The sequence below is a fragment of the Lathamus discolor genome, chromosome 4, assembly GCF_037157495.1.
Source record: "Lathamus discolor isolate bLatDis1 chromosome 4, bLatDis1.hap1, whole genome shotgun sequence".
NCBI classification, from domain to species: Eukaryota; Metazoa; Chordata; class Aves; order Psittaciformes; family Psittacidae; genus Lathamus; species Lathamus discolor.
Window position 1 is genome coordinate 61,574,122 of NC_088887.1, and position 27,663 is coordinate 61,601,784.

Below are 27,663 nucleotides of genomic sequence, written 5' to 3' on the forward strand. Positions count from 1 at the left end.
CTTGCTTGCTCTGGAGACCTTTGGTGGCCCTTGCAACCTGATAAATACCAGGACTTGGTATGGCTGTGCCACCAAACCAGACCTGCCTCTCCTTCAGTCGGTGGCCGAGATCCGACAGAGGGTGTTTGGTGCTGAAAGCGGCTTCTGAGGTGTACAGTAAAAAGTCATCTGTATCGGTATCCCATGTGATTTTATATCCACAAGTGTATGTTTAATCATTTTGGTCTAAATTCTTCTCTTCATGTTCTCCATCTGGCTTGTTTTTATTTGTAGTTGCCAGAAAGAAACGGTTCTGCATAAGAGACCACTGCAGGAGGTCCCAAGAGACAAATCAGTGTCAGGAGGAGTGGATTTAGTGACTGGTAAAGCCATTATGGTAGGGTGAAGAACTGATTTGAATGAGAGCTGGACACAGCAGATTTTAGCTGATGTGTACAGAGGAAGCCAGATGTAGTCTGAGCCAACTGTGTCCACATGGGAGGTGTGCCTCTGCTCTGGTTTTATTCTTTTATTTTTGTTTTAGTTTGGGTTTTTTGGGGGTCTTTCCGTAGTGTCCCAACTAAATTTCATATGTATGTTTAAAAGCAGAAAAAAGCAATCAAGAGGTTAGAGGCCCTTCTCCTCTTGGAGAGGGCTCAGGGTAGGGACTCTTATAAAGGAAAATGAGTGACTATGTGTTTAGTAAAAATCACTAAATGTGGGCATAGCCTGGTGGTGTCTGAAAGGATGGGTCATGAAGAGGGTGTTTTCCAGGCTGGGGCCTCAAGCTGGTTAGCTTGAGTGTCCCTGCAGAAGCAGCATTGAATGTGGGGCAGGAAGCTCTTGGTGGCTGCTTGCAGAGCAAAGCTTGATGCAGCAGCCAGGTGATGGCTAGGGTGTCTGATGGAGGGGCAGAACTGTGTGCCACTGCAGTTCTCTTCCTACCCTCTCCCGTTAGGCAAAAACATCTCCTGCTAATTGGTGGGGTGAGGTGGACTGCTGGTCAGGGTGCTGGGAGTTGGCAGAGATGCCTCCTCACTCTTGAGTTCTGCCATTGACCTGTTGCGATCCTGGGAAAGTTAGATTGTGGCTTTCTGCCATGGTTTTCCCCACCATCCTTTTCTTTCTTTTTTTTTTTTTTTTCCTTCTCTTCCTTTCCTTTTTCCTATTTAGGCAATGAGCTGTTTGAGAGAAGGAAATGCCTCTGATAATGTATATCCAGCATCTTTTGGAGTGGGAAGGCTACCACAAAACTAGCAATTGAAGTAAAAAAAATCAGTGCATGGAACTCTTTATCCTTACTAGAGGGTAATGTCTTTTCACTCTGTTCCTGGAAGTACAGAACTGATAATAACTGCGTCTTTCATACTTCACAGAATGCAGTACTATGTATGAATAAATTGTCATTATTATTTCTTCAATAGACAGCTAGTGAGCTTGTGGATATCTAAAGCAGGATAAGAGAGCATGTTGTTTTCTGTTCTGCTTTCCAGGCATTTGATGTCAAGAGTTAGACAGAGGGAAAATCCAGAATCCTGTCCTTTGTCTTAAACAGTGGGAGTCTTTAGTAGCTTCTGGTTGGTTTGGGTTTAGAAATCATCTAACAGGAAGAAAAAATATTAATGTTGACCTTTTTTTCTTCTCATGTGTTTCTGTGGTGATTTGCTAGGCTTTTGTTCTGAGATTTTTTGCTGATTTTTATTCTAGAAGGAGCTTCCATGCCAGATGAACATTATCCCTCTTTTTACAAATTTATTTCCATCACTGAAGCCTATTATTTAGCTTACAGAATGCTGTATCAGTGGGAACAGCATTATTTTGGCTACAAATGCAACTAGGTAAAAATATCTAAACCAGAAATGTTATATTTTGTTTTTTGTTTTTAACTGGGCAGGTTGCTCTCACTTTGTGCCATTCTGTCTTTTTGCCTGTCAAAAAGGCATGTTCTGTTTCCTCCACAAGCACTACTCCTGTTGTTTTTCATAGGGTAGACCTAGTCTTTCTGGGGAGTTGAAAGAAATGGCTTGTAGAGTCCAGGTATTCATAGTGCAAAGTTGGTTGGTCTGCAGCTTTCTGTGTTGGCGAGTGACAAAGAGCTGATGGTAAACATGCATTGGAATAATAAGGTATCATTTATTGCACTGGTGTGTGCAACTTAACAGCAGAGTATTGCTCCATGGCCTATTGCCTTAGGCTGGTAGGAGTTTAGAGTCAACTAAATAAGATGGAAACTGAGAAGTTAATTTTAGCATGGGGCATTGTACAGCAGTACTAAGTGGTGGTACCATGGTGAGTTTTCACACCATAGCATGTTTAAATGTAGCCTGCTGCTTCTTTGTATGTTGTAGAAACTGAAATGTCACTGTAGATTATTTTTTCAACTAAGTTGCTCTTCTTGCCACAACTGTCAGCATAGGATTTTGGGAGGTTGGAGAATTTTCCCAAAGACTTAATTGTGTACAGTGCACAGGATAATCCAAGCTTGCAAGTCCATGAGTCATGCAGGCTGCCTTCCTTCCTTAATGTGTGGTGTTGCCCCATGTTCTGCTTCCATGGCATTTAGCTGGAGAGCAGGCTTCCAGGAACAGTCCCCCAAAAGGCACGTTAATACACAGGCCGGAAACTGTGCTGGTAGGAGAACTACACTACTGTAGAATACATATATCTTGGGTAATCAAGGGGGTAGGAGGTAAATGAGCTGATAGGATTTCTTTTGCACTTAATTTGCATAGTTCTTTGATAACATTAAGGCATCTTAGGGGGGGAAAAAACGTTGTGAAAAACAGCACATAGCACTGCTTGCCTTTGAACCTTTCCAAAGCAAAAATTTTACAGTAATAACGTGTGCAGAGAAAGAAAGAGGCAAGAAGTAGGTGTATTAACTGACTTGGAGAGTGTGGGTAGGTTTGAAATCTATAATGTTCTGCAGATCTTGGCAGTCTACCAAGGATTCCCCTGGTCCCTCTGCTTTTCAACATGCTTAAAGCCCACTGAGATGAGAAATAAACAGCATATTGCTATCAGACATGACTGGAAATATGCTTAAGTAATGCATTCGGTTTAAGATCCAGTTAAATGCTGCAGTGTTGCTGTGTTGATGAGAATAGCTGTATTTAAACCGCTCCGTATGTACGTGAACTTCCTGTCATCGTCATGAGAAGAAACAGGACAAGATTTGGGGTCAGCAGGCTCAACTACGTTGACATACTCATCCCAACAGGCCATTTAAAAATAGAATGTTGCAGTAACAGTCTTAAAAATATTCTTATGTTGCTTCCTTAGGAGGATTATCAAGTGCTTTAATATGAATAGATTAATGAAAAGAGGGAAAGAAAGTCAGGGAGGATGCAAAAGAAGCTACAAGTAGTTTGGAAATCTTGATTGATAGAGTCTTAACATGGTCGAAATGAAAGGAATGTGTTGGTGGGCTCTTTTTCATGGTGGTGGGAGCCAGGCTTAGGTGACAGTAGCAATGGTTTGTTGTGGCCCCTACCCTGAGACTTGGTAAAGGGCAGACTCTCGCTCTCTGGATGACATAACCTTTACTACTTGTTGCTGTTACTATGCAGCACAACCTCTGCAGCCTCCTCAGCCCATTGGCTCTGGAAGCAGTCATCTTATGCTTAACAAGATGCATCTAGGTTGCTCTGAACTTCATTGAATATTTCATATCCACATTTAACTTTCTGGCCAGGGGACGCTTACCCTGTGATCCCCAGCCTCCTGTATTTGGTATCTAGCAGTATTTTAAGAAGCTGCCGTTTTCAGTTAACATGGGTCGTGTTTTGCAATCTGGTGGTGACATTGTTCAGATACTCCAGTGGTAATTGCCAGAAACACAGCTGCAAGAATCTCTGCTGTGCCCTGGGGATGGGTGAGCCCGGGACACCCCAAGGGGCCGCAGCTCCAGACAGTGCTAAAGCAGAGGCTTCATTCTGCAAGAAAAATGCTGTCCTGCTGGAGTGTTAGCCAGCGGTGTTGCTGAGATGGGGCCTTAATGGTTACCACATTTATGAAGTGTCTTGGGAGTTGGACTTGAATAAATTTTTATCCCAGGAGGCTGAGTTCAAAGGGTTTCTCCTATCTACAACTCCTGTAGCTCCTTTGTCGCATTCAACCACTTTGCGATTTTGTTATTGTTTTTAATGCAGACAGATTTTTCCAAGGCAAAAGCTGGCTATGAAAATCTGAAGATCAGTTTCCAAAATGGGAATGCTTAGCCATTTCATGTTGCAAGCAAAATTATAGCAGCATGCTAATAGTTTGACAAGTCTGTTCTTGAGCTGTTAAGCAGATAAACAAACAAACAAAATCTCTGCTCATGCTTATATGTTGTGCTTGTGATGTTTGCTTTCTCCCTCCCTCTAAAAATGTTTTTAATGAAAAGAATGTGGCTTCAAAATGTCCTCTTGCTTCTCTCACATAAATGAATGTCATGCAGCCCCCCACATATGTGTTGTAGATGCTTAGAGTATGAATGCTCCATACATTATGAAAAGGGTATTTGGAGTAATTTTAAACAATATTCTGAAATGACCGGGGTTTAAATTTGGCCTGGGATACTGAGCAGCCCACACTTCCCACAGTCTGCAGTTCCCTTGCTTTCCAGTCCCTTAGGAGGGTTATGGAGAAGCTTTTCCCATTCCTGCTGCAGAAACAGCAAAGTGAAACATGAGCAATCGCTGCGCTGTGCTGTAGCTGTCGTGGCCCAGGTTTTCATAGGGTCTAGTGGAGGCACCGACAGCATCTCATAAAGCTGCAGGGGAAGGACGGTTGGGCTGGTGCACGTTAGTCATCCTGAGTGGGCCAGTCTCACGGGGAGGAACATCGTCTTGAGAATAACTGTGAAGCTGAGCCCTGGGAAGCTTGAGACTTCTCTCTGGAAATAACAAACCCACCAGTAGTTCGTAGATTTAAAAAGACAAATAGAGCAAACTTTCCATCAGATATGTGGCATTCTGTGGATGTCTTGCTGCTTCGTTCTCTGTGTCACTTTCTCTGCTTGGCGTATGTTCTATCACCGTTTTGGCACCCCTGCTTTGCTGCAGAATTGATGGTGAACCATATTTCACTGTTCCTTTAAATGTTTCTTCTTCCTCAGTGTTCTTCCTCATTAGTGTTGTGAGCTTTTTTCCTCTGAGATGTCCTCGTTCCTCTCTCATCTTTAGCATATTCCTCCTGTACCTCAGACTGTGCTTCACCATCTCCTTGGGCCTTTTAGTTCCTTCCACAGGGCTGTGGAAAATAGGAACAGTGCTGAGTGAAGGCGTTCTTCCACCTCGGTGTAAAACATTTCCCCCTCTTCCCTTGGTGGGATGTTAAATCCTGAGGAGATGACCACAGGCTTTTGTCATTAGGCAGAGGTCCAGGGTGGGAAATTGGAGTTGCATCTCTCCTGGGCTTGCTGAAAGGCTTTGGTTCAAGAACGAGTAAGGTCAAGGTGAGGTCAGTCTTGGCTACTGCACACATTACGACCCTAACTTTGTTTTAGAATCGAAACCAGCTTGAGACCAAGCTGTAAAAAGAAATGCATGCAATAAAGAGAGTTTACAGAGTCGGCAGAAGCCTGAGTACAGTGATTTATTTATAGAAAGCATGTGGATTGGTTAATAAGGGGAGAGAGAAGCGCAACGAGAGTTGTGAAAGAAAGCGGAGGCTGTGAATTCTGCAGTATTCCATCCTTTCTACTGCACCAGCAGTATGCCTGGCCATTGGCTTCATGGAGGGGGAATCATAAGGTGTGAAGGGGTCAGGATTTCTCTGAAGGGGCTGGTGGTTTGGGGTGCTTCAGTTCTGGGGTGCCAGTCTTGAAATAATCTGTAAAGAGATAAAGCATTCAGTCCAAGAAAAAAATATAGTTGATGTCCATCAGATATACTGGATGCTATGTATAAGGAAACTTAAAAATTGGTGAGAAGAAAGGTAAAGGAACTGTGACTTTAATGCAGTGTTTTGTTGTGGTTTTTACCATTATTTGTGATAAAAGTGAAGAAGTGTAGTGGGCACACCTCTTCCTGGCAAGCATGACTGATTCAGAGAGGAGCCTTTGAGGATGATGCTTTGGAAAGGTGTTGCGAGACCAGGCTGTTTGTCTGGAAGTCTCAGGGCAGCCTGCTGGGTGTTATGTGGAGAGCAGGCTAACACCAATGCTAGGGCCGTTTCTGAGTGCGTGTTTGGAATAAAAATACAGCACAGCTAATTGATACGGCCCCACCTTGTGTAAAAATATACTGGAGAAAGAAAGGGTTTTGTCAAGAGTCAGCTGAGGCCAGTTAGAGCCCAACCATGGCTGGAGCTGGAGGGGCCCCTGGTGCTGCCTGCCTCCCAGCCGTGCAGTCCGCCTCCTGCCAGCTCTGGCTCTGCTCTGACTGCAGAGCAAACCAGTTTAATTTCCTGATCTGCAGTCCCCCGCCCCACCCTGCAGTTTGCTTTTTCTGTGTTAACTTTCTGCCATTTCAGTGATCTCAATCAGCTTATCATATGATCTGATGAGTGCCAGAAGGAGCTCAGTGCTCCCAGGAGAAATATGTGACAGGAGGCTGGAGGGAGGCAGGGGAAGGAAGGGTTGGAGCTCCCTGCTGCAGGAGCTGGGATCTATTAATTCAGCTCCAGCTGTACTGAGAAACCATACCCTTATGGTGGCGTAGCTGAAGGGAGACAACGTCTTGTTCTTGTCTAGCTATTGTGAGACAGGCGAAGAGAGCTATTGCAGGTCTGATGCATCACTTGAAGAAAACTCACTTTCTTTCACTGGTGAAGACCAAAATGAAGAGAAATGTCCTTTTTGCAACCCCCTAAGCATGCTTGCATTTACCTAGTAATATGTCACCCAGGTACTAGGTGCTGGTGCATGGAAATATAAGATGCAATATGGCGAGTTTAACTATTCTAGCATGTTAATAAACTATCATTACCAACTCTGAGCTTTGCTAAAGTAAACGGAAGGGAAGCTGTGAATGTAATCTGTCTGCGCTTAATCTTGGTAATCATCCTTTTAATGTGGAGAAAAAGAAATGGGTTCTAAGTTTTGTATAAGAACATTTAAACAAACTTTTTTTTTAATCCTTCCAGAGTGTTGTTTTTCATGTGAAATATCAGAAGGGTCCAGTGCAGCTGGGGAAAACCCAGTGTCTGGACCTGTTGTCTGAATGTTTTGCTCTGTGTATGCTGAAGGGATAGGTGAGATGCTGGCGCTGACTTTTCTCTCTCTTATTCAGGGTCGACATGTCAAGACGGGTCAGCTGGCAGCCATCAAAGTCATGGACGTTACGGAGGTGAGCAGAAGAACAATCTACTTTATTAACAGTATGGGTAAAGTTTAATAAGAAGAGATGCTATATGGCTTACCTCGTATTTATTTTGAAGGGCATAGTCCTTGCATGTGGACGTTTGCTTTCTGTTTGCAGGACTTGACCTCTCCAGCCCATCTGCCCTTTATGAGATTTCTGTTCAGGGCCCTCTGGTCTTCTTCACAGATTGCTTTGTCTGATCCCAAGACGTATGAGCAGACATAGCACTCCCTTTTCAGACACTTCTCAGAAGAGGGGAAAAAAGTCAGATTCCCTGCTTCCTACCTTTTTCTCTTCAATGTAGCATCTTGCTTGTACCAAAAGAGGTGAGGCGGCTGCTTGATGTAGAGGACGGTAGTTTCACTGCTACATTTGCAGCCTACAAAGGGTATATATTTATTCAAAGGAGTGGGTCCAATAAAGTTCCAAGAAGTCTGAAAGCAGAAACATCTGCAGGAATGATGAGCAGATTGCTGGCAGAATTCAGCAGTGTAAAGTAGTAGTTGTAACTGACCCGGGGGATTTACTGTGGAGCTTTAGATGGGAAAGACGGGAAATTAACCCAGCCAAAGAAATAAAAAATATATGCCTATACTTGAATCCTTAGATGTCTTGCAGTTTATGCTGTTCAAAAAGCAATCAGTTTAAATTATGTCTTCAAAACAGATCAGGAAAAGCATGGGTTTTCCCCTGTTGATTCCATTCGTGTTTTCTGGAGTTACATCCACAAATTAACAACAGCTTCAGATTTAAAATCAAATGGGATCCTCCTGTGTGATATCTGCAACTCTTGACTGATATCACACTTCTGAAGAGAGGTTGTGCCTCTTCAATCTTTTATAGGTATTAGGGGAAAAATGATGTTAATGCATGTGCATCGTAAAGGGCAGGAGGCAAGCTCATTATATTAAGCAAAACTCCTACAAGGGTGTTGCTGCAAAATGTGTTATAGTTCCGTGTGTGTATAGGTGCCAGCAAGTAAAAATGGCTGCAAAAGGACACAAGCTCCTAGGTGAGTGGCTGGGGAGTACTGGGTAAACAGGTAGGAAAACAAGAAGGCAGGGTTAGGTCAACTGGTAGGGCTTCAGTCGTATCTCTGAATCTGCTTGTGATCGATGGGCAGTGTGACTGCCCCTCTCTAACTTAAGCTGTTGTGTCTGCCAAGAGCTAGACATTCTTGCTTTGTAAGATGGCCTGATAAAAATCAGTTTTCAGCTGGAGATTTTCAAAGGCTGCCTTCATGAGGAGGCAGTGCTCTTTTGCTGCAGTTAACAAGCAGGCAAACCAGAGAAGAATGAAGGTGTGTTGACCCACAGCGAATGTTCATTGCACAGCAAACGTTTCCATTTGTGCAGTGGTTTTACACAGGGCAGCTTGCTTCTTCCATAAGATTGGCTGTACTGTACACTCCCTCTGTTTTTAATAGCTTATCTTAATCACAAACAGTTGTAATGAAGAGGTTGCACAGCAAAAGGAAAACAATTGGAAAATGCTGTCTGTAGTATGGCTGAGCTCCTGTTGTGGGGGATGGCTTAGGTTTTGAAACTCTTAATTTTTGGCTGTTTTTGAAAAGCCAGTTGTATATTGGCATTGTCTGACTTTCGTCTCAGAAGCTCATGCTTCTTCAGGGGCTAAAGGGCAATCAGAGGGAGGAGTTTGGAGATGTTAGCCCCATGCAGCTTGAAAATGTTGTCGTTCCTACCAGTGGAGCTCATGTGTTTTTGCTTCTAAGCAGTGAGCCTGCGGAGGATAAAAATGCGGTGTAAATTCTTCCAAGTCGTGTTAAGTCAGCTCCAGTTTTTAACACCAGGCACAGATGATACTGTTCCTAACACCAGGCATGAGTGAGTGATACCATTGCATGTACCATTTTCTCAGTGGCAGATGTGGCCATAGGATATTCCTGTCCATTCTTTCTTGCTGATTCCTTGCCTGTTTCCCAACACTTGTGTCGGCACAACTGCCCTGGGACCAGATGGTGACCTGGATCAGTGAACAGGCCGCGGTTCCAGGTTAAAAATACCCTCGCTCTTCTTTTTTCCCTGGTTATTTATAACCTGGATTGGTTTGCTGATCTAGTGTAGCACATGACATTGCAAACAGTTGTGCCATCGCTATGAAGAAGGTGGTGTGAGACTGGAAAAGAGCTGTTGCCAGGCATGGCGGAGAAGGGGCAGTAGCTCAGATTGACGTTGCTGACAGATATGTCCATGTCATAAAGTTTCATCCTCAGTTCCTCAACGGATGGTGTCATGAAGACCTCCTTTTGCTGGCAGACAGTGCATCTCCATCCTGGAGATGGAGGCTTATGGATGGTAGAAAGAGCATGTAGAACAGAAAGGGCAGTGACTGCCACCATCAGCACTGCCTCAAAAGAAGTGCTGAAGGGACCATAGCCTCAAATATACCTTCTCCACCTTCTTCAGGAGCTACAATTAGGTGAACTGCTCTTGTAGGCCAGTGATAACACTGTGTCTGTGTCCAGGGGGAAAGAGGCTTCAGTGGAAACTTCCATAAAACTGAAATTTTGATTTTTTTTTTTTTTTATTTTTTTTGTTGAGCATCTATGGGACCTGTAGGTGATTTTTGCCTCCCTGCATGTGTCACTGGCAGTGTTATGCCTTTCTGCTTAAATACGGGCAGTGCCATGGAGGGTTATCAGATTGTTTTGTCTAACCTGCATTGAGAACAGATCCAAGACTTTCTTCTGGGATACCTCTGATCTAGTACTTGCTTTGCCAAACGCTTGACAAATTAGCTTAATGCGTTGGCACGCTCTGTGGGCACACCCCAAATTTTCAGTTTTCAAAGCCCCAGTTCTGCAATTCACACATTGCTCAGGATCAGCGAGGTTACATCAGTTCTGGGCTGTACAGCTTTGATCACCCGCATGGGAGGGATGTCAAAATCGGAGTGACGGCTTTCCTGAAAAGGTTTTGGTTGGCATGAAGAAAACAAGGTGGTATAACCTCCGACTAGGGGCACTGGAAGAAACATCACTGCTCTGTAACGTGCATGGTGCTGTGGAAATGCTGTTCATCCTTCCCAGCTTTTCTTGTGGTTTTCTCTTCAGATTTTAATTTTGAAAAGAATGGTGGCAAGGATGAGAAAAGAGGAGGTGGGCTGAAGATATCAGCTTGATCTTTGAATATATTATGACTAGTTAGTACTGCTGCCTGAAACGTTAGGGGGGTGTTGATGTGCATAAAACTTTCCTGTCTCTTCCACTTTCCTCCTCTCTAAACAAATTAAGAAAAGGCTTAGAAGATTGTGTGGATCTTTATAGATCTTTACATCTGCAGCACTAAAGCAGAGGCACTAAAGGATCTGTAAGATCTAAAGATCTGTAAGTCTTCCTACAGAATGGTGCATATGGAGGTCCTATTTTCACTTTCTGAGGGCGAAGCTGGAGAGCATGTAGGGTGAAAAAAAATTTCTCTGGAGCATAGAGCAAATAAAAACCCCACAAGTCCTCATCAATTTGAAAGCTATTCTGTTGTTGGAATGAGCCCAATGACCGTAAAAGGGGAACAATATGAACTATCAGCGTATACATGCTTCAGAAATTATTCTCTGAGATGTACATATATGTAGGGTGAAGCTCAGGCTGCATGCATGTTATGGAGGGAGGCATCATTTGAGAAATTGCTGTAGTCTGTCTTTAATCCTTTCATTGTCTCTGTTCCTTTTGGGGCATTGTTTTGGAGAAGGCAGTGTTCAGTCCATGTTGATCCCTTCCACTTGCTTGCCCATGAGCTCCTTGCTGTGTACTGGTGTGCAGCCCTGTAGCACACCAGCTGAGCCGTGACCGATGTTATCAGATGCAACACAAGTACACTGCAAGATTTGGCAGTCAGTGTTTAGTTAGAAGAATCCATTTTCTTGTGAAATAAGTAACATTTAAAACCTTAGCAAAGCTTACTTGGCAAATCCGCCTGCATCTAAGCTGTTAACTTGCATTACACCCTAAACAGGAGGGTCGACTCTGCTTAACTGTTTTGGAGGCTTTCTGTGCAGGTGCACAGTTGGTTTCCAGTGTCACTCCTGTGTTTCCCTTCCAGCGATGCTTTTCTCTTTGAAAGGTTTAGTAACTGATTTTGGGGGAAAAACACAACCGCTTCTTTTCTGTTCGTTATAACCCCTGACGCTGCTGCTTCTTCCTCCTACCTCTTCCCACACGCACACTTGGCATCCCTTGGGAAAGTTTTCCACATGCCTTTTTTAATAGCAGCATTTCTCAGCTCTTGTGCCCAGTGTTTCATGACTTGTCCAGTCTAGTCTGTGTAAAATTATGCTAAGTAAACAACTGGATACTGTATCCTGCTGATTTATGAAAGACAGACAAGCTTTTAGTGCTTGCCTGTCTTGCCCTTTCTGTACGTGCTCTGCACAAAAATTAACAACCCCAAACCAAAACCTCCAGGCCTGCAGAGAAACGTGGCACATCTCCCATACCTGGACAGGAAAGGTTACCCGAATTATTCATTGCTGTCTTCCTGACTGTGCTGACTGCTTTTTTTTTCTGTTGCAGTAGGCAAGTCACTTTGATTCTTATGAGTCTGTATCTTATGGCATACGTGGTTTTATAAACTGCGATCATGTGGATGATCTATCCATAGTCTGTAACACATCCAATACCAACCTGCAGAAAGACTGCAGATAAATAAAAATGTGTGTGTTCCCACACATGCAGGCAGACAAAATGAGGGGAAAACAAAAATGATAACCACCAAAAGTTTACCATAACATTTATTTATATGTATATTTATATTTATTATTTATATCTATATTTATTTACCATGAAAACCTGGAGACAGTCTGTGGATTTTGATCTTAATGAAAACATTAAGAAGTTGATGCTTCATGTGAAAAGAGTGGGAAATGCAGATCCTCACAGCGCTGTGTAACAGAACTGGGTTAAGCCAGTCCAGAGAAACTGAATATGGGCTGGCCTTTTATTGTGGAGACATGAATGTACTGCTTTACCTGGCTTAGTGCAGCTACCTGATAAAGTACTTATACAGCAGTCCATGCCTGTGCTTACTGCAAAGTTAGCCAAAGCAAACCTGAAGCCAGTAGAATTACCAAAAGCCCTTGCCATATCCTTTCCTCTTGATATGACTTGGGGAGAATGGATCAGGGTACTACTAAAAATCTGGATTGTTTCCATGGGGAGTAGTGGCACCCTGCTTGCTTGTCCCTCAAATGTGAGTTTGCTTGCTACTTGTCTGTACTGCATTTTACAGTCTTTGGTTAAACAGTTACCTGGCAAAGCAAAGAATTGTTCTGTGGAAAAGGAATAAATAGGAAAGGTATTTACAATGAGGACAGCCCTGCTGTCCAGTCCCTCCTGAAGCTGGTGAATCTCTGATCTCTTCCAGGGATTAGGTCAAAAAAGAAAAAAAGTCTTCTGTGAACTTTCTATTGCAGTTCAGAGGAAAACAGAGCTGGGCAGAGTGGTCCCTTAAGCTGTAACATCTGGTTTGGGAGGTCAGAAAGAGCTACAATAGTCTAGCAGCCAGCAGGGCAGCCTTTTTTGAGCTGCAGAGCATTTGTATAATTGACTGTTTCCCTCCTTAATTTGAGCTCCCACAACTACTTCTGCTGCATGCCCTTGCCCAGGAACTTGGCACAGTTCTTCCCATGCTTTATTATGACCCTGATGGAGGGAAGCTGATGTCCTTGTGGAACCAGGCTCTCCTGCAAACACATCAGGTCCACGCTGCCTGGGTTGAGCAGAATGAGTCCAGTCCATCTTCATGGTGAGGGCTCTGCATGGCTGGGGGAGCTCACGGCATCAGACATGTTCCATATCCTTGGGTGGCAGGGCAGTGCTTAGCCTTCCTGCTCATAGTCCTGACAGAGCAGAGTGACATTTAACTCTGGGGAGCCTTTTGTTCTTACAGTCATACTTTATCTCACAGCAAGGCAAATGCATCTAACACCCAGCTTGAGTCAGATCTGCAGGTTTTGGGTGTGATGCAGTAGACTTTCCTGGAGCAGTGCGAGCACCAGTTTGGGTAAAGGGCAGACTTCCACTCTCTTCATCTGAGTCCTGGGGTGGTTAGCAAGACTATCAGTGGAAGAGCTTATTTGGGGAGGATGTCAGGTTTGATGCAGCTGCAAGAGGGAGGTTGAATAGGGAGCTCCACATGCAGTTTGAGTCAGGGCAAAACGCTGTGGCTATTACCAAGCACAGCAGCTGGCGAAGTGATACACAACATGGATTGACTGGAGAGAGCTGGTGCCGAGCACCAAGGCTCTGCATTACTGAGTCCCAGCGAAGAGCAACTTCACACTGATGCTGTGGTTGGTGGGAAAAACTGGCTATGGGGAAAGAAAAATACATGCTTGTTTCTATATTTGCCTCTTTCAGCATACAATTTCTTCTCAGAGCAAGTTTTTCACCTGAGTGGAAGACTGACTGCGTTGCATGCACTGCCTATTGTCAGTTGTCCTTGCAGGTATACTGCTCTATATATTTTAACATGCCTGTTTTGGAACCTGACTGTTTCAAGGCTGGAAGAAACAGATGTTTTCCTTTTTCTTTTAAGATCCTTGAGTGCATCATTGCTACCACACCAGCATCTATTACCTGTCAACAGCAGAAGAGCTTTGACTGTGACAGCTTCGTGGTGCTCTTTTAGTAGTACTCCTGTTGCATGGCATTTTAGCTGAGGCCAGGAGATGGCTTCATACTCAAGGTTGATCATGGATCATTGTGTTACGAAAGTGCAAAGAAAGCTGTGTTGCCTCTACCTTCTCCTCATCTGTGTGCTTATGCCAGGTCTGACGTGCAAGGTTTTTTGTCCTGTCTAGCAGAAAAAAATGCTTTGCCAATGCTCTGCAAGTTTTAATGTAGTTTAGATTACTCAAACTGAATTTATGGCCACATAAAGGGAACTTTGCTGTAGTTTGGAGTGCAAAAGTATCTCCTTGTTTTAAGGAGACAGCCTTAAAATTTTGCCTGGCTGTCAGAGAACCAGGTAACAATGCTGTAGCACAACAGATGATGCTCAGGTTATCCTGCTCAGCTCTGGCACTGGAATCTGTTACTGCTCATCACTTTGTGAGAGCACATGTTTAGTACTGGAGCATAATGGAAACTAGAAGGCTGTGTAGGCTACAGCTGACTTCTGTTAGTGAGAGGGCAGGATTGTGTATTAAGAAGATTTCTCTGCAAGCCTTGAGCTCTTTGGACAAGTCTGGACTTTTTCTGTAAAAACTTCTTTCCTTTGGTCTGATGGTGCAACTGCATTGACACACTCAAAGGAAAGGACAAGTCATCTGGGTGAGCTACTGACGTCTGTTGCTATCCTTATAATGAGTAGGACAAGTGCTTGAATTCCAGCTTTTGGGCACTGTTTATCAGTCCAAGTGGGCATTATTCATATATTTAACTGTAATCCTGTGCCTGTTTTCCTTTAGTCATAAGCTTAGTACCTGCAGTCATCTGGAGACCTGCTGTGGGCGTTGACAAGGAAGTCACTAATGACAATGTGATTTTTGTATGTATATGAATGACTGCTAGCATATGTCTTTGTTAGGGAATTCTGGACCCTAATACTGGCAGTGGTGAAGGCTCAGTATGGGTAGTGTGAGGATGCTTTCACAATTGTGATATTTAATCTACAGGTCATACCTGCACTGGCACAAATTTGAGCAATAGTAGCCTGCACAAGTTCTAGTGATGGAGCATATCTTCTGAGCCAAGGGGAGCGTTCATGCAGGTGGCCTCAACACAGGCAATTTGCTGCTGCGTTCCCAACCACTGAGCTCTGTCTGAGCTGTCTGAGGAGATTCCAGTTCTGATGGGAAACAGAAATGTTTTGTGTGCAGATAATAGCAAGAAGTACAGGGCTGTGTTTTGTATCATTTTTGTCAGACACGCAGCACAGCTTAATTTACCCCTGGTGAATCAGACATATTGTCTACTCAAGGAAAACACAGCAACCTTGTCAATACGGCGCTAGAGCATGTGTGCTCTTGCCAATTTGGGTAGAGTAAAACCAATGAGGATTATGACAGAGCATTGTGCTTTGATTTTAGCGAGTATCTAGGCCGAACTTGTGTCTGCGGTGTATTCCTCCTGCCTGTGAATAGGCAAGCAAGGGATCCCTGGCCCAGCATGAACTGCTGTCTTGCAGAAGTGCACTTTAAAATGTGGCTTGGGCATTAAGATCAAAGACAGGAGAATTGGTTTTCTGTTTATGTTAAAGGGGATATATCTGCTTGAAATATAATCTTTCTTGACTGTGTTTAACTGCAGTTTCATAAACTGCACCTGCCTGTGGGCTCCTCCTGTTTTTGCTGCGACATTCCACATTTTTATCTTGACTTCCTAAGGAAATGAGGCTTCTTGGCAATAGTGTGTGTGTGTCCTGCTGCCTTTTCCACCAAATATCTTTTGGATCTGCTGGCCAGCTTCAGCCAAGTTTAATGAGGAGGGGAGGAGAAATTCCAAAGTCCCAGCAAGTTATGTGAAAGCTGGCAGGCTGTGTGGAGAAGGGTGAGGCTGAAATTTACAGCCTCTGCTTTGGGAATGGTAGGCAGACCTTAGCCACTGTCCATTATCAGTCAGCTGGCCACTGTTCTGCAGTAAATCAGAAGGGGGAAGTAGATGTTAGAGGCTTTGTTTTTTTTTTAAGAAGAAGTTCTGATGCTTGACTTTCAAGTGAGTGACGCAGCGCTAGGAATGTGTGCAGGGTAGCACATGCAAACTACTTCTGAGCATCTTAAAAGTCTCCCTTTGGTTCTTTCTTTAGCTTACCGGCCCACAGATTGTGCTGTATATTTGAGATTATCCTGTGTGAGTTCTGTCCCTCTCTTTCTCTTTCTTAACATGTGTATATGTAGATATAAATGTAAAATAGCAGTGTTACTCTCCAACATTTAATGAGACAAAAAAAATGTTTGGTCTAAGTCTCTTGACAGTGCTCCTTTTGCGAGATGCAGTGTGAGTGATTATGTAGGGAGTTGGCTACAGTACAGTCTTAAAGCGCAGCTCCTAAATCTAGAGATAAAGGCAGCAAGTGCTAATGCTGAAGGACCTGGGAATTCGTTGTACTCTAAGCTGACTTGTAACCATGATAAACGCTCCCCTTGTGCCTAACAGGAAAGTGTTCTTCTCCCCCTGTGCCCTATCTCTTGAATATGCAATGGGAAGCACACTGCTGAGCCAAGTGTTAAAAGAGCCTTGAAGATGCTGTGCAAAGCAGTTCAATTGATCAATGCAGAAGATGCTGTTTTTCTCCTGACGCTAGAAGCATTGCAAGTCTTTCGGACAAGGGGCCTGTGAACATTCCTCTAAGTAGGTTTAATCCAAAAGAGATTAAAGCCACTGACTCTGCTTTGTGTATCCCCTGTGGCAGAGAACATTTTCTACTGATAAATAAAAGTGCAAAGATGTTGTTACTAAATTGCGAAGGTTGGTCTTCATAAAAAGCACAAGTTTTAGTTTTGCTCTCCTGTCCTTGCTGTCTCTTCTTAGTAAGACCTGCTTCAGGCATGATTAGACCAATGGGAGTCTAGCCAAGGAGGCATCTTTTTGTTCTGATGATTCCCTGCTGACTTTTTTTGTGTCAGGCTTTTATTTCTTAAGCATTTGGATCTGGAAGGTGTGCCTGTGAGAAGCCAGTGAGTTTAGCAGCAGAAGCAGCTACTGTTTCTGTGTGGACAGAAAGTACATTGGTGGTGTGTTTTGCCTCACATCCACCTGGTAAAACAGTAGTTTCTTTACCCAGGACATCTCTGGTGCAAAAGACCTGGTAAGAGTTCGACAGCCTGCTCTCTTTTGCACCTACATCTGCAGCATGGGGGATATTTACAAGTATCCCTCTCTGTTTAGTAGAGGAGTCTGTTCCAGAAATGAACTTCCAGGTTTTTTTGCATGTCAGTTGGTGTATGAGGTGTTTCTGCAGTGTTTCACTAGGGCAAGGATATTTTCCAGTGTAGCTCCTCCTTCATGAACTGAACGGAATGTTAGTGTTTCATTCTAGAGCCAGTAAGAACTAAGTGGAAATGCTAGTGTAAATGTAGCAGCCCACAGACCTTCGGATAACTGTTACTGGCCTGGCAAAACACCTTGGTTCTGTATCCAAGATCAAGAATGAAGAGCGTTCGTAATTCCTGAAAACCATATTATTAATGTGGAATATTCTACCAAATGGAAATGTAATTGAGTAAAGAGATCAGAGGCAGCAGGGAGATGCAACATCCCCATGGCTGGCTGCTGGGCTCCCCCCAGCACTAACCTGTCCTCCCAGCCAGGGCTGCGGGTGGCCAGGCAGCTGTGAGTCACTGCTGTGGAAATACTGATGCAAAGGCAGCACCATTAGGGAGGATTTTATTTGTCTCTTGCATATTTTACCTCAGCAGCCTTTTCTGTAGCATTTATTCGTGTTTCCTCTCCTTGAGCCTGTAAGGCAAACCTATTATTTATAAATGAGTTAGTTTTTCACTCTGAATTTTTATTTCCTTCTCTCACTATATCCCTTCACAACAATTTGTTTAAATGTAAAGCCTTGAGTCAATTGCAAAATGATAGAGGTGCACTGATTTATAGATCAGAGGGGGCTGCATCATCAGACAAAGACTCCACTAAAATTTGAGGCCCTGAGGGTGATGTCGGTTCCTATTTCAGAATTGCTGCTGCTCCTCAATTCTCATTAAAAGAGTTTGGGGAAATATACCTAACCTTGTCTTCATTTGCAACACAAATCATTAAGAGTTAGCACTGTTCTTGTAAAAATGGATAGACCAGCTTGAAAATGCAAACTCATTCTCTTTCCCGTGCTTACAAATGTAAACAAACAAACACCCATGTAAATTCAGGAAAGGATTTCTTCTGCTGTCAGGAAAGAAAGGAGGATCAGTTGCATTTTCTATTTGTAAATGTTCAGACAGCATCCTGTTGTGATAGCAGTGCTTTCTCATTATGTAGGTGTCTATGGGTTTTCCCCATTTTCTACTTACTTCTTCAAGATGTGATTTTTACAACACAGCAAAGCCGATTCGATGTCTGGCTGCTGCTTCAGGGGCAACCCTGCCTCTCTTCCTCACCTTTCCCAGCACCCCTAGGACCACCATCTACCTGCTTCCATCATTCAGAGAGATCCACTGGCAGTAAAGTGTGTATGTGTGTATATTTATTTATATATATATATATATATAGTGTATGTATATACACACTTTTATTAATATATCTATAAATATATAAATTATTACAGATTAGATTTCTGTTGTTTTCACCCCAGTAAAAGCTAGGCAGGGGCTGGGCAAGAGGGGACAGGCAGGGCAGGGAGTGGGAGAGGCAGCAGCTTGGGAGCTGGCTCACAGCAGCATGAACATCTCCTTGGAGTTACAGCCGTGAGGCTGCCTGGGGAACACTAGCCCCAAAGCCATCTCTTTGCAGCGTGAATCTAAGGGGGAAGCCAGCTGTGATGCATTTCTGACAGCCTGGCTGCTGAGGGAGTGTTTGTAGTGCTCCACACCTGTGGATTTAGGAGTAAAGGATGGAGTGTAAAGGTCTTCTGCAAGGGATTCCCCCACCTTCTGATTCTTTCCACTGTGCAACAGACTATTTTTAGTCCACTTGCTTGCCTCAGAAATTACTTCACTTTCTGCGTTGGACCATTTCCATAACATTTGTTGTGATTCTGAATTCCAGCCTTCAGGATAATGTCAGAGCAAAGAATTGCTGGGTGGCAAGCTCAGTTCTAGTGGTGTATATAAAAAAGCTGTGCTGAGGAAGCCTGATCTGGTGACCCGTGGGAGACTGGCTTAGGTGAACCACTTTTTGGACCTTGCCCTGTATTTGCAGGCAAAGAACCATGTTAATTATGAGTTTAATAGTGCTTTGGTTAGTGAATGGCTAAAGAAAACAAGCTTTGAGTGGGCTAATCCAGGTAGCCAAAGTAGATCTACCTCTGAAAGACATCTGTTTGCTTTAAGTAAAGTCTGGAATCAAAAGCCCAGCCTGCCCTTGCTTGTGTATATGCTGTATATGTATATGTATGTGTATATCCTGTATATGCCTGTGTGGTAGCATTGCTAATTCACTGGATACTACTCTTTCTTCCTCCAGATACTAGATAGGTACGATTTAAATCAACAGTTTCTTTGGCAATAAAGTGGTCCTAATATAAATAAGGTGTTAGAGCAGACTTCATGTGGGAAACAATGCTCATTTTAATGTTGTTCCATATGAGGCATCTAATGATTTGCTACTTTGAGATATAAATATATACAAATATATATATATAAATATATATAATATATAAAAATATATAAAAATATATATAAATATATAAATATATAAAAATATATAAATATATATAAATAGATATAAATATATATATATGTATAAATATATATATAAATATATATAAGTATATATAAATATATATAGCTGGTTCTGTAATAGGTGAATTTCATACAGCTGGTTGACAAAGCTGAAGAATGTGAACAAGTGCGTTTGGGCAGAGTGTTGTAGTTTCATAGGGAAGACCTGCGGACATGGTAGCATCCCTGTCACAGTGCTGGATCTGGAGAGGGATGTAGACTGGCTGGCAGTTAATAGGAATTTTTCTTAGGAAAAAAAAAAAGTTGTTTCTTCTACTGATCTCTGCAGCTCAGTAATGAATGCATGGGATGAATACAGTTGTGGAAACTCAAGTATTCAGGAGCTGTATATTCAGTGAAGAGCAGAAATCACATCTATTGCTGAGGCACAATATAAATTAAAAGTTGGATCGTTTGGGATAGGAATAAAAAAAAGAAAAAAAAGACATTTAGTATCATGCCTACATTCTTGTGAGTTTTCCACACAGAATCATAGAATGGTTTGGGTTGGAAAGGGCCTCAAGATCATCTAGTTCCAGCCCCGCTGCTGTTGGTCTTAATTAAGAATCATGATGGATTGATGCTGGTTTTGGATTAGGGTCTAATCCATTATTGTTCACAAAACATCCATATTCATCAGCCTTTGGAGGACAAATAGCTACTTAGAATGTGGATAAATGGTCACAAACACTCTGTTTAGTGTGGCTCTGTGGGCTTTTATGTACTCCTTGAGACATGGCCATCTTGACCTGGTGTGGCTGGTGAGCAGTGATTTCTTATGCAAGTGTTTGTCTATATTTTATCTCCTGGTTGCACTCAAAGTGTGTACTTGTGTGACTGCTGCACCTTCAGCCATCACTAGAGGGCTTCGAAGGGAGAAGCCTGCTTGCCTTCTGCATGATGTCAAGAGCCAGAAGATAAGAGTCTTCTGGAACCTGATACACAGCAACATAGCAGAGACCTTTGAGTTAAGATAGTAGGAGCTTATTGGTGTTCAGCGTTTTTCAGCATCTTCCACTCAGAGAACTTGTTTCATCGTTATTTTTTTCTTCTTTAGCCTTCTCTTTTAAACCTCTTTACAAGAGGAATGGTAAAAGAGGGCCTTCAGGTGTGAGGCAAGAAGGGCTCGTGGACAGCTAGCAGCAGGTAATGGGTTTTGGGGTGTTCGGCACTTCTCTGAAGGGAAGAGGTGGGAAATGCAAGTTGTTGGTGTGCATGAGTATGTGCCTGCTTTGCAGGCCAAAACTGGGTTGTGACTGTTGCATGGCTGTGTGCACTATGGCTCCTGGGGAAAAGTGTCTACTCATGAACCAAAGGCGCAAGGGAATAAGGGCTCTATTGTATGAAAGACAACCTTAGCTGGATGTGTTGCTTTGAAGAGGTTTCCCAATGAGTTGGAGAGCTGCCGTCAGCCATGCCCGCTTTCAGTGGAGAAGTTTTATAGGTCATGAAAAGCCGCAATGTCCGTTTCTTCCTCTATGCCTTGCCTTTATATGCAGCAGTGCACATGCACTGCTGTCATCCCTTGCGCTTTGGATCAGCGGCTCAGCGTTAGCCCAAGGAGAATTGTGAGCGCCTCCAGTTTCTCTCCGTGGTGTGGGAACGTTGGAGCGCATAATGGCTGCAATTCAAAGACAAATGCTAGCTCTTTGCTACTGATCACTTTGGCAGCCCCCCCAGATGCTCAGAGACTACAGATGGAGCTGCTTTGGGGTGACTTCTCAGAAAGAAAAAGCACCCACAACCTTAGAACTTGCCCTTTTTTTAAATTATTCTGTTTGCTATCTTTATAATAGCCTCCCTGTTCTTCTTTTTCCTATTCTGCATCCACCGCTCCTCGCTTTTTAATTCATGCCAGCCAGAGTGCAGCTAAATGCTTTTCCTAGCGGAGCGTCATTTGTTAGTGAAGCAGCAAAGACAAGGTTAGCCAATTTAACCAGCAGTTTCTGAGGCTTTCCTTTTTGACTGGGCTTTGGGATTTCTCCATGCGCTTGTTGGAGGGGTGAGGCTGCAGGAAACCGCAGGAGAGGAGCCTCCAGCCGCGATGGGCTTTGTTCAGATGCCTGTAGTCTGGCAGAAGCTGACCTCCGCAACACATGGTCTTTCACTTAGCTGCCTCTCTTGAGCTATTGGAGAGGTCCGATTTGCTGTGTGTGGGATTTCTGCTGCTTCCATGCTGCTTGGTAATGTTTCCAAACCAACCAGCGGGTCCTTGCCTTGGTGGTGGAGCTGTAGCTGGCAGGGTTTCTGCAGCCTGTCCCTTTGTGCATGGCTTCATTGTCACACAGCTCTGCTCTAAGCAAATCCTTAAACCACATCCCCCTGAATTTTGGAGTTCTCCAAACAATCCAGGTTTCTTCCTTCAGATGTAAATGCCTCCCCCTCCCTTCAGCCCCCATGCTTTGGCAGGGCTAATTGCTCTTTGTTTAGTTTCAAATCAGTGTGATTAAGAGAAGATTTTTTTTTTCAGACTGTCACTTCATCATGTTATGGGGCTAACATAGTAAAAAGTCGTAGTATCTGTTGGGATGAATACCCTGAGCACAGAATTACAGGCCTTTTCCTGCTCATGAATCATCTTCCTCTGAGACCCTGTAGTGATAGCATTACTTTTGTTTTAAGGGAAAAGTCCCTGAGAAGGCAACCACTTATTTATCTGGACAAGAGAAGCCATCTGGTGTTCTTTAAAACACGTAACTGTAGAATTTATCCTCGAAGACACTGCTCCGGGTGTTCAAGGTGGGCGCAGCTCCCATGCAGATGTTGGCTGGTGGGTGTACTGAGGTGGGCTGGGGCCACGTTTGGGACAGGAGATGGGGTGGTAACTGGTGGCTGGGAAACCAAAATGATGCTCATTGTGAGGGAGGTGAGATTATTCCCATATAGGAGGATTTCAGTGGAACATTTTATGCCTATGTTTATTTTACAGTCAAGTTGCTGAGTGTTGCTTTGTAACAGTGGCTTGCAGTACAGGAGTAGGCTGTGCCTGTCTGAGAAAAGAATCCCCAGAGCAATTCCAGAAAGCTCACAACACGCATACATGTCCTCTTCCTGCCACGTTTTGCTTTGAACACATGCAGTGCAAACAAAAAGTGACCCCCTCACCACAAACCTGAAGGAGTGGCATTGCCCTTCGCAGCCCTGGGGGGGTTGAACAGGGCTTTGAGCAACCTGGTCTAGCGGAAGGTGTCCCTTCCCATGGCAGGGGTGTTGGAACTAGGCGATCTTTAAGGTCCCTTCCAGTCCAAACAGTTCTGTGATTTATTATTTCTACCGTGTAGCCCCGTAGGTTCCCTCTGATGGTCATGGTACAGTTGGGGAAGGTAAGGCAAAGCCTGCCAGGTTGGGGTTGGCTGGGGCCCCTGCTTTGCAGCATGGAGGCATCAGGACAAAGAGCAGCTGAGACTGACCAGGAGCTGGTGTTGGGGTTGGGAATTGGACTTATGTCCCCAAAATCCTGCCAGTGCTCTCAGGGTTTCAGTTCAAAGAGTGAGAGACTTGTGCTGGGATCTGAGCTGTTTGTTTTTTAACTGGAGAGTGAGATGCCGTGACGCTGTGATTTTGGAGGTGAAATGCTGTTTAATAAATGCAAGCCTGTTCACAGCCCATCAGTGAAAGCAAACACATACTGTACTATTAGGACCATTTAGATTTTTTCCAGTCCTATTTTCTTGGCTGTTAATCATGGTCTCTTTGTCACCTGCCCAGCTAGGGTACATGTAGCTGGGGTGTAATATTTTCTGTAAGTATTTGTTGCTTTCTTTATCTTGATGGGGGCAGAAGGCCTTTTCTTCTCAGGCAGGTAAATAATTAGCTGGCTGTCAGCAGCTTCCTTGCTCAGAGAGGGGGAGGAATGGAGAGAGGGAACCGTGACGCCCTGTCTGATAGATGGACACGAGCATCTTGTGGCTCTGTTCATTGTTAATTCACTCCTTCAGCACCGCTCAGCTGTGAGGTTTCCAGGCGTGCTTGGCAGCGCCGACAACAAAAACATCTGGTCCAAGAATATAGTTCCCTTCTGCTGGCAGCTGCATGAAAATGATTTTGTACATAGTGGCTTAACGCCAAGTGCACTTACTTGTACACTAAAGTGCACAGCCTTTATAAAGCTTTGGCAGTGCAGGACTATTTTAAATGCTGTGCATAAGTCAGCATTAATCTACCAAAGAAAATCAAAATCTCAGCAGCTAATTTGATGAAGAACTCCCTTATCATGGGTGCCCAGACATGGCCATACCTTTGTACCTGTGTAACAGCTGTTCCTGTCTGAACGCAAAGGAAAAAGCCTTTTTGGTTGCAGCCCTGGTTGTCATCTGTCCTCCGGAAGGGTTTGGCACAAACACAAAGGGAAATTTGCCCCTCGCAGACATCCCTGAATTCCTCTCGTCAGCAGCTGCGTTTGTCTGTTACTGATAGAGGCTGTCTGTCTCCCCTCCTGTTTTAAGAAAGACCTAGTTTGTGCTGAAGAAAATGTTAGCTGTGAATCAAATAGTTTGTGTGTCTGCTGGTAAATTGTAATTGGAGTGATTGGACCTGATAATTACACAGTCATCATCATCATCTTGTCAGTCAGTTGTAAATCACTCCATAATGGATTTCCCTTTTAAAAAAGAGCTGTATTTCTGAGTGCAAGTGTATTTCAGAGGTAAAATACAGTATCTGTATTCCATTTCTGCTTTGAAAATCCGTAGAGTTACAAGTGTGGAACTCATGTGAACAAGCAAGTTTAAGAGAGGTCTTTGCTCCAGCAAAGCTCCTTTCGGGCCATATATTTCTAGTTATTTTCTGTTTATTCCCACAGAGTAGCTGAGCTTGGTGGCACTTATTAACCCCCAAAGCTGCTGTTGGGCTGTAGGTTTCAGGAGTGCTGCAGAAGAGCATGGAGGAGCCTGGGTCTGATCTGGCATGTCATGGGCCTAGGTTTGCCCTTTGCAGAAGGAGCTCATTCCTCCCCAGGAAGAAGCAAGTGGTTGGAGGGCTTGGACAGGGTATGTCAGTGGGTGTGCGTAGGGCTGACTGTCTCACATCTGTCAACCTGATGTTAATCCTCTCCTCTGTTGCTGCTGGGAGGAGCAGTTCTCACCAACCCAGAGAGAGAAGGAGGAGAAGGCGAAGATGGTGGCAAAGGGAGAAAGAACAAGCCTCCTCTTGCTTGGCTTTTGAGACAGTGTCTGCTTGCGATGCCAGTGAAGAAAAATGAAGGTATTTTTGGGGGTATTTTTACAGTTGAAAATGGAATATGACAAGCCTGTGGGATTGGTCAAGTCTCTTCTGCTAACCCCAGCCATCCACAGTCTGAGTAGACAGTATATATTCAGCCTACTTCCCAAACACATGACAGTGGGCTGGTATTGCAGCTTTATTTGCAAACCCTTCCGCCCCTCATCTGGTGAGAGGAACAGGCCTTTGAACCTCTTGGGTCCTCCCTGTTCATGCCCAGTGTTTTGCATTTGCAGTACTTTCTCTGCGTAAGGCAGGGGAGAAGGTTGCAGATTGCCAACAGAGGTTGAGCGATGACTAATATTGGACCAGAGAAGCTAAAGTGTTTAACCTTTAGGCAAAGATTACCTGAAGTTAAAACTTGTAAGGACTTGTGCACTCGCACTGTGTCATTCAGTCATGTTTGTAAGACACATGTACAGATCGGACGATTCCTTTTATTCCTGGGTAATTTACATATTTTGGCTGCTGCACAAAAGAAACCTTGTGTTGAATAAGTCAGATCATGATCTCACACTAGTCCTTGCTTACAAGGAGGTTTTTTGGAGGCTGTAACATAGCCCCAAATTTGAAGTTTTCCTTTTGTGGGTGTTAAACAGAGCGTAGGTTACCTTCAGCATGTTCACCGAGTGTTAAACGTGGGTATTAGCTCATAAGCCAGCATATTACCTTCGATGTTTGGGGGTGTCATGGCTATTTGTTAGATGTCGTTTCATCTGGCAGGTGTACCTCAGACAGAGGCACACCACTTCAGAAAGTGTTAAGTCTGTTTCTTCTTAGTAATTGGCAGTGTGAAATATGTCACTTAACAGAAGCGGATTGGTGGGCTGTGAAAGAAAATGCAGTGATTTTGTTTTCAGGGCTTTCTTGGTACTAGTTTTCTGACAAAATGCAGGGCTTTGTTAGTGTTGCAGACGGAGTTTTAAATATTTGGAAGGAAAAACTGCAGCACTCGCAGCATTTTAATGAGGAGGGTTTGCTTAATTAAAGCCTGGAAGATTTAGGGAATGTGGACAGCTGAGGGATTAGCAATGTGTTACAAAGTTGTTCTTCCAGCTACCAGTTGATTTGGGTTCACAAGCCAAAGTCCCTAAGAAAACTTGTAGTCTTCCACTGGCTGTTCTCTGGCCTTAACTGTTGATGCTCCCGGTGCCCAAAGCCTGAATTCATTCTGTTTAATTTGGTAGTGCTGAAGCCTGGAGTGTAGCTGCCCTGGGCACCCACAATTTCCATCAGGGGAAATGCTCACAAAGGGCTGGAGCATGTCTCGCTGAGAGAGTTGGGATTGTTCAGCCTGGAGAAGGAAAGGCTCTGGGGTGACCGTGTAACAATCTTCCAGTACCTAAGGAGGCCTATGAGAAATCTGAGAGGGGCTTTTTATGAGGGCTTGTAGTGATAGCACAAGGGGGGATGGCTTTAAAGTGACAGAGGAGAGATTTAGATTAAACATTAGGAAGAAATTCTTCACTGTGCGCTCTGAGGGTGGTGAGGCCCTGGCACAGGTTGCCCAGAGAAGCTGTGGCTGCCCCATCCCTGGCCAGGTTCAAGGCCAGGCTGGATGGGGCTTGGAGCAACCTCCTCTGGTAGAAGGTGTCCCTGCCCATGGCAGGGGGTTGGAACTGGATGAGCTTTAAGGTCCCTTCCAACCCAAAGCATTCTATGATTCTGTGAAAGAGGTCCATAAGGGAACAGGCCTGAGATGGGTCTTTCCCCATAGAAAGGTGAAGGTCACTGGTGGGCCTGTGTCTGCTGGAAGTGTGAGGTAGTTGTTTTGTGGCTGCGAGCTGCTGAGTGCTGGTAATTGTGGTGGTGCTCGTTTGTGTTCCCCCATATTTTTATTTTTAATTTGATTTTTAATATGTGATTAGTTTTGGAGCACCGCTGCCAGTCCGCTCTCTCTGGTTCACAAGTCTGTGTGTTTGCTTTTGGCCCAAATAATGTTACAAATGAAGACGCGCCAAGCTCTGCATCACTGGCAGGTGAAGAAATGGCAGCATGTGATGGAGCTTCTGATTTTCTTTTGTCAGCTACTTCTCCAGCCCCATCTCTTTTTAATAAAGGATCCTATATGAAACAGCCCCGAGGAAATGCCAAAGTGGGGTTATCTTTCCTTCCTTTCCTTTGTTCTGTTCCTGTTTGGGTGTTTGTGGTTACAGCACTGGAGTTTGTGATCGTGAAGTACTGGGGTATTTTACTTGATTTTTAGCATTTGGGTTTCATTCAATGCACAAAATGTAAGAGGGGTTCTTCATTTACAGTCTTGTTGGTCACTGTGGGTGTGAGGCTGTGTATTGAATCTGCCCTCTAAGGGAATCAGTGTTTTTGTGTGATCGTAGGTTTTAATGATCTGCATAGTAGAACATTCATATTATGCCAGAACTGCTGGTTTTTAATGTATTTTACCTTCCTGGCTTAAATTTCTGCTAGTGTAGCTTTTGTGTGGCATTTGGTAGATAGGCAATCCACTTTTAGTCATTCCAGCCTTTTGTTTTCTCTCCTGTCTGAGATGCTTGCTTTCTGCTTCACCCTCCTCAAAGACAAAGCTTAGTTTCAAACTAGAACTGTAGTTTCTTGTTGAATCTCTCCAGCTGCATCAAACCTGCAGGACTCGGGAGTCTTTTCCCTCTCCCAGGTGTAAACTGCGTCCCAGTAGCGTCTGGACTACACGTGCAGGGAGGGTCCCGTTTTGAGGAGATCTGCCCTCCAGGCGGGAATAGTTGAGCTTCATGCTGCCTGGGCAGAGCAGGGGCCAAGCAGTGGGCAAACACCTCCCGTGGCTCTGTTGCCCCCAGAGGTGCTGTTTTCCTTGGCATCAAATGCACAGTGAGATTGG

General features: G+C 44.0%; 1 protein-coding gene across 8 annotated transcripts in view; it reads left to right on the forward strand.

The window, feature by feature from the left end:
• MAP4K4 (mitogen-activated protein kinase kinase kinase kinase 4) overlaps nt 1-27,663 on the forward strand; it is a 164,959-nt gene that overhangs the window by 68,118 nt on the left and 69,178 nt on the right. For all 8 annotated transcript variants that reach the window (XM_065677712.1, XM_065677713.1, XM_065677716.1 and 5 more), the window contains exon 3: nt 7,197-7,253. In XM_065677712.1, the coding sequence (XP_065533784.1) occupies nt 7,197-7,253 (57 nt within the window). The remainder of the gene's footprint in view (nt 1-7,196; nt 7,254-27,663) is intronic.